Source organism: Myotis davidii, unplaced genomic scaffold (genome assembly GCF_000327345.1).
Source record: "Myotis davidii unplaced genomic scaffold, ASM32734v1 scaffold1205, whole genome shotgun sequence".
NCBI classification, from domain to species: domain Eukaryota; kingdom Metazoa; phylum Chordata; class Mammalia; order Chiroptera; family Vespertilionidae; genus Myotis; species Myotis davidii.
In genome coordinates this window covers 154243-161457 of record NW_006295739.1, presented here as the reverse complement: position 1 = coordinate 161457, position 7215 = coordinate 154243, and the positions used below count along the sequence as shown (strand labels likewise).

General features: G+C 45.7%; 1 protein-coding gene across 1 annotated transcript in view; it reads left to right on the top strand.

The window, feature by feature from the left end:
• LOC107184184 (putative uncharacterized zinc finger protein 814) overlaps positions 1–7215 on the top strand; it is a 9720-nt gene extending 2505 nt beyond the window's left edge. The window contains 3 exon segments of the mRNA XM_015568238.1: positions 371–497; positions 4573–5103; positions 5106–7215. Coding sequence (XP_015423724.1) covers positions 371–497; positions 4573–5103; positions 5106–7036 — 2589 coding nt within the window. The 3' untranslated portion in view covers positions 7037–7215.

Genomic DNA, 7215 nt, shown 5'->3' with positions numbered 1-7215 from the left:
CTCCGATCTATGACCAGGAGGTGAAGGTTCGAGTCCCCCTCAGGGCCGGGGCAGGGGTTGCAGGCACCAACCCCAGTCGGGCAGGTGCAGGAGGCGGGCGAGCAATGGTTTTCTCTCATCGTGGATTTTCCTGTAGGACTCCCTCTCCCTTCCTCTCTGATAGCACTACAATATATTTTGAAAATAAAATATAATTACAGTCACTATGGAACCCTAATAAGTGAGCAGACATCAGGGTCCCCAGGGCCTGGTGTCTCCTGGGAGGGAGGCCGCCCTGGAGGAGGAGGAGCCTGGGAAGGTGTGTGAGGGGTGGACTGTGAGGGCCTCAGAATGACTAACTGTATCGTTTCCTCTGTCCCCATCTCAACAGGACCGCGTGACCTTTGACGACGTGGCCGTGTACTTCTCCCGGGAGGAGTGGGGGCTCCTGGACGAGGCTCAGAGACGCCTGTACCAGGAGGTGATGCTGGAGAACTTGGCCCTTGTATCCTCTCTGGGTAAGACTCTCACCGTCTCATCACTCAGCTTCAATTCCCGCTAGTTTTTACAACCAGAGTTTGGCTAGGGGCCTGTTGTGGGGCCGAGCCCCCTGGCTCCTCAGAATACCTTCACAGCCTAGATATGCCGACCAGTTTCTATCTGCCACATGTAAAAAAAAAAAAAAAAAAAGTTTCTGGCCATTGGGGCAAAAATATGAAAATGTAAACAGTTTTCATTTTTTAAAATTTTCCAGAGTGTTCAGTTGGTTGACCATCCTCCCAGGCACTGAAAGGCTCCTGGTTCAATTCTGGGTCAGGGCACATGCCCAAGTTGTGGGCTGGATGCCTGGTTGGGGAGCCTGAGGGAGGCAGCCGATCAATGTTTCTCTCTGATATTGATGTTGCTCTCTCTCTCTTCCATCCTCTCTCACTCTCAAATCAATAAAGCATGTCCTATATAATAAAAGCCTAATATGCTAAGTGTCCGGTCATCCGTTCAACCAATTAAAGCGTCATATGCTAATGATATGCTAAGGCCACTCAACAGCCTGCTATGACATGCACTGACCACCAGATGGGCAGATAGTCAACTGGTTGACCTGTTGCTATGATGTGCACTGACCACCATGGGGCAGATGCTCCTACTCGTAGGTTAGCCTGCTGCTGGGGTCTGTCTGATTGGGACTTAGTGAGACCGAGTCAGGCTGGACACACCCTGGAGCCCTCCCTGGCTGGCCAACCTCCCACATCCCTCCCTGGCCCTAATTGTGCACTGTGGGGTCCCTTGGCCTGGCCTGCGCCCTCTCGCAATCTGGGACCTCTTTGGGGATGTAGGAGAGCCGGTTTTGGCCTGATCCTGCCGGCCAGGCGGAAGGACCCCACTGGTGCATGAATTTGTGCACCGGGCCTCTAGTTTAAAAAATAAGTGAGCAAAGGACTTGTATGCATGCATATAAGCCAAACCAATGGACACGGACAACAGGAGGATGAGAGCATGAATGGGGGGGAAGGGGGGGTTGTGGGATAATGGGAGGATGAGGACACATTTGTAATACCTTAACCAATAAAGAAATTAAAAAGATAATAAAAAAAAATAAGTGAGTAAAATAAAATAAAGTTTATGTCTCTAAACTTGGTGTGTTCATGTAGTTTTCCTGATTTCCCCGAGTGGTGTCTCTGTGCTCTCTTGGAGCTTGGTGAGCATCAGTGAAGCAATTACGTAGAATTCTTTGCCCAGCACTTTGTTGGTTTCAGTTGCTGGAAACTTATTGTGCTTCTTTGGTGATGACATGTTTCCTTGATATTTTGAGGTTCCTTCCAACATTTTCTTGATGTCTCCACATTTGATGGATCAGGTACCTTTTCCTGCTTTTCTACACTCCTCTTGATGTGCGAAAGTTTTCATCTTGTGTTGGTTGTCAGTTCATTAACCTTCAAGGGTGTGGCAGTTTTGGCTCTGGGAAGGAACCAGACCTGCAAGGGATGGCTAACGTTGTAGGGATTCTCCATAGCCAAGGCTGCCAGGTGAACTCACAGGTATCCGGTCATGTAGAGGCTGGGTAGGGTGAGCGAGCAACCTGTGTTCCTCTCATACCAGGAACGTTTTCCATGTGACCCGAGTTTTGTTGTCATTGCCAGTGCCAAAGGTTACTTCTCCTTCCCCTTCCTCACTGTTGCTACTTGGCTGAGTAGTCTATTCTACTATGTTGTTGTTGCTCCGACTTATAGTCCATGGAGAATCTCTGGTCTTTGTAGCTCACATATTTCTCTCAGCTCTTCTTCTATTGCTTTGCAACATTGGTCCACATGTGCCATGAGATCAGTATCTGTTTTGAAATTGGCCTTCATGGCAGCTACTCTCTTGCAGTTGGTTTTTTTTCCCATTTGTGCCTCTGTTTCCAACACAGCCTAATTGCTCCGACTTATAGTCCATGGAGAATCTCTGGTCTTTGTAGCTCACATATTTCTCTCAGCTCTTCTTCTATTGCTTTGCAACATTGGTCCACATGTGCCATGAGATCAGTATCTGTTTTGAAATTGGCCTTCATGGCAGCTACTCTCTTGCAGTTGGTTTTTTTTCCCATTTGTGCCTCTGTTTCTAACACAGTCACTAGAAGGAAAGGTCCTGTGGAAACTCCTTTGCATCAGAAGTAGTTTTATTTTTATTTTTTGAAGATTATTTTTTAAAAAATAAGTAATTCCTTATTGTTGAAAGTATTACATATGTCCCCTTATTTCTGCCTTTGACCCCCTCCAGCCCGCTCCTGTCTCCTGCCCCAGGCCCTCACCTCCCCATTGTCTGTGTCCTGGGGACATGCATATATGTATACAAGATCCTTGGTTGATTACCTCGCACCCACCCACCTAACAGAAGTTGTTTTAGAACATACCTCTTTCTTTTTTAAATATAGAAAATAGTTTTAATTCAGTCGAACACAGAAAACAGTGCAAAAAATTAAGCAGAAAGCATCAAAAGTCCAAATCCAGGGAGACTTAAAAAAAAATTTATTTATTTTATGGAGAATATTAATTATTAATCTGAAAGGGATTTTTTTTTTTTAAATCTTCACCTGAAGGTATTTCCCCACTGATTTTTGGACAGAGTGGAAGAGAGAGAAAGACACAGAGAGAAACATCATGTTTGAGAGAAACACATCGATTGGTTGCCTCCTAATGGGTCAACCAGGGGCCAGCCTGGTGAGGAGCCTGCAACCGAGGTACTTGTCTTTGACGGGAATCCAACCTGGGACCCTTTGGTCCGCAGGCCGATGTTCCATCCACTGATCTGCATCATCTGGGCAGGGATTTTCTTTTTTTTTTAAAAAAAAAAATACCTATGTTTTTATTTCAGAGAGAGGGAGAGAGGGAGAGAGAGAGAGAGAGAGAAACATCAATGATTTGAGAGAGAAAAAAACATGATGAGCAAATCATTGATTGGCTGCCTCCTGCACACCTCCCACTGGGAATCAAGCTCATGCTACACTTGAACTGTGACCTCCTGGTTCATAGGAGGACAATCAACCTTAGAGCCATGCCGGCTCAGCCATGGGGACTTTGAAACAAATTTCAAAAGGAAAAAAAAAAGCTACCTGTTAATATTCCTACCTGAGTTAGTCAATCTGCTAATCATACATCTCCAAATCTGGAAATCTCTGAACTTGACAAGAGACTTTCCTCCCTACTCACAAATCCCTTCTCAGCATCGCTGAGGAATGGGTGTCTGGCCTACCCGTCACAATTTCAGTGTTTGACCTCCTTCCACTGCCTTGTACTAATCCAGCAATTTTATTTTTATTTTTGATATATTTTTATTGATTTCAGAGAAGAAAGGGGAGGGAGAGAGAGGTAGAAACATCAATGATGAGAGAATTATTGATCTGCTGCCTCCTGCACCCCCCGCCCTACTGGGAATCGAGCCCACAACCCATGACCGGAATCAAACCCAGGAGACTCTTCAGTCTATAAGCCAGTGTTCTATCCACTGAGCCAAACCTGACTAGGGCAATCCAGGGATTTTTAACCTTTTCCATCACATGGCACACATAAACTAATTACAGAAATTCTTAGGCATAGCAAAAAATTAATGTTTTGTCCATCTGACCAAAAATTAGCTACAATAGATGTGAATATCTTTTCTTGTGTTACACCCTATTCTTATGTCCTTTCTCTGGTGAGTCCTCTCCCATTCTTTTGCCTTAGAAGATGCCTAGTAGCAACATCCCCCCACCAGGTTTTAACTCTGTTCATCTAAGAGCAAGCCATAGCCCTAACCAGTTTGGCTCAGTGGATGGAGCGTCGGCCTGCAGACTGAAGGGTCCCGGGTTTGATTCCAGTCAAGGGCATGCACCTTGGTTGCAGGCACATCCCCAGTGGGGGGTGTGCAGGAGGCAGCTGATCGATGTTTCTCTCTCATTGATGTTTCCGACTATCTATTCCTCTCCCTTCCTCTCTGTAAAGAAACCAATAAAATATCTTTTTAAAAAGAAAAAGCAAGCCATACACTCAGTTCTCGATGTGACGAATGCACATTTGTAATGGTGTTGCTCCATCCTCAAAGTCAGCCCGTACTTCACCAGCGTTTATTTGTGTTCAGGTGGCTGCTGTGGAGCAGAGGATGCAGACGCTCCCTGTGAACAGAGTGTTTCTGGAGGAGTGTCAACGTCCAGCCCCTCCAAGGCATCTCTGTCTTCCCTGAAGACCCACTTCTGTGAGAGCTGTGGTCCCATCTTGAGAGTCATATTCCATTTGGCCGAGCACCAAGGAACACCACACGGCCAGAACGTGGTCAGGTGTGGGGAATGCAGGAAGGAATTCTATTTGGGTGCAAGCCTCCAAACACACGGGAAAGAGAGAAAAGCTGCTTTCACCTGCGGAGAATGTAAGAAAGGCTTCAGTCTGAGAGACACACATGCTCAGGACCAAGATGCTCGCACTGCAAAACAGTGTTTTATGTGCAGTGCATGTGGGAAAACATTCAGGGATCAATCCTCATTTGCTGTTCACCAGAGAGTGCATCCAGGTAAAAACCTTCACGTGTGTGGCCAGTGTGGCCAGTGTTTTAGGCGAACCTCAACCCTCAGTCAGCATCGAAGATTTCACTGTGGGCCAAGGCAGTACTTCATTGTGGCCCAAAGCAGTACAAGTGCAGCAAATGTGGGAAGTTCTTTCCCCAAAAATCTGTGCTCATTTATCCCTGGAGAAGTCACGCTGGGGAAAAATGTGACTTGTGCCGTGAATGTGCGCCGTCTTTTAGCCGGAGATGCATCCTCATTCGACAACGGACAGTTCACTCTGGGGAAAGGCGTTATGAGTGCATGCAATGTGGGAAGTCCTTTAGAAGAAAATTTTACCTCATTCTGCACTGGAGAGTTCACACTGGAGAAAGGCCCCATGAATGCCGTGAGTGTGGGAAATCTTTCACCAGATCAGTCCTTACTCTACACCGGAGACTGCACACAGGAGAACGGCCTTTTCGCTGCAGCGAATGTAAGAGAACCTTTTCCGGTAGTTCCATACTCATTCTGCACCAGAGAGCACACACAGGAAAAAGGCCTTATGAGTGCAGTGAATGTTGGAAATCCTTTAGCCAACAATCTTACCTCAGTCAACACCAGGCAATTCACAGTGGAAGACAGTCTTATGAATGTAGTGAATGTGGGAAAGCTTTTATCTCTCACCGTGGCCTTAGTTACCATCTGAGAGTGCACTCTGGAAAAAGGCCTTATCAGTGCAGCGATTGTGACAAATCTTTCACCTCACAAGCGGGCCTGCGTTACCATCTGAGAGTTCACACTGGAAGAAGACCCTATCAGTGCCGTGAATGTGGGAAATCTTTCTTATATGGTTCCTACCTCAGTATTCATCAGAGAGTGCACACAGGAGAAAGACCGTATCAGTGCAGTGAATGTGGTAAATCCTTTCTCCGAAGACATCACTTTCTTACACACCAGAGAATTCACACAGGAGAAAGGCCTTATCAGTGCAGTGAATGTGGGAAATCTTTTACATCCGGTAACAACCTAAGTAATCATCAGAGAGTACACACAAAAGAAAGACCTTATCAGTGCAGTGAATGTGGCAAATCCTTTCTCCGAAGACATCACTTTCTTGCACACCAGAGAATTCACACAAAAGAAAGACCTCATCAGTGCAGTGAATGTGGGAAATCTTTTATCCTAAGACAGCACCTCCTTGTACACCAGAGAGTTCATGCAGGTCAAAGGCCTTATCAGTGCAGTGAATGTGGGAAATCTTATTGTTCAAAGTTCAACCTCATTCAACATCAGAGAGTTCACACAGGAGAAAGGCCCTATGAGTGTAGTGAATGTGGGAAACGTTTCACCTCAAGCTCTGTCTTCAATTATCATAAGAAAGTTCACTCTGGAGAAAGGCCTTATCAGTGTAACGACTGTGGGAAATCTTTTTTCTCAAGTTCCAACCTCAATACTCATCAGAGAGCACACACAGGAGAAAGACCCTATGAGTGCAGCGACTGTGGGAAATCCTTTTTCCGAAGATCCCACCTTCGTACACACCAGAGAGTTCACACAGGAGAGAGGCATCAGTGCGATGAATGTGGGAAATCTTTTGCATCCGCTTTCAATCTCAGAAATCATCAGAGAGATCACACAGGAGAAAAGCCCTATGCGTGCACTGTTTGTGGGATCTCTTTCACCACTCAGAGGAAGCTTCGTTATCATCGGGGAGTTCACACCGGAGAAGGGCCCTACGAGTGCCGTGAATGTGGGAAATCTTTTACCTCTCATTATGCCCTCCATGACCATGAGAGACTTCATACAGACAAAAAACCTTATGAGTGCACTAAATGTGGGAAGTCGTTCAGAGCAAATTCTCACCTTATTGAACACTGGAGAGTTCACACTGGAGAAAAACCTCATCAATGTGGAGAATGTGGGAAGTCTTTTTCATCGGGCTCTGGCCTCCGTTATCATCAGAGTGTTCACACCAGGTTAAGACCTCATGAGTGTAGTGAATGTGGGAAGTCTTTTATGCAAAGACATCATCTTCTTGCACACCGACGGGTTCACACAAAATAAGGGCCTTACGATTGCAGTGAATGTTGCAAAAACTTAAAGGATAGTTCCCAGTCTAATCACACTGGAGCAGTCACACTGGAGGTAGGCGTTTCAAAAAGGGGGGAACATTTTTCAGCCATAATTTTTACCTTTTTATTTTATATTTTTTTAAATCCTCACTGGAGGATATTTTTCCATTG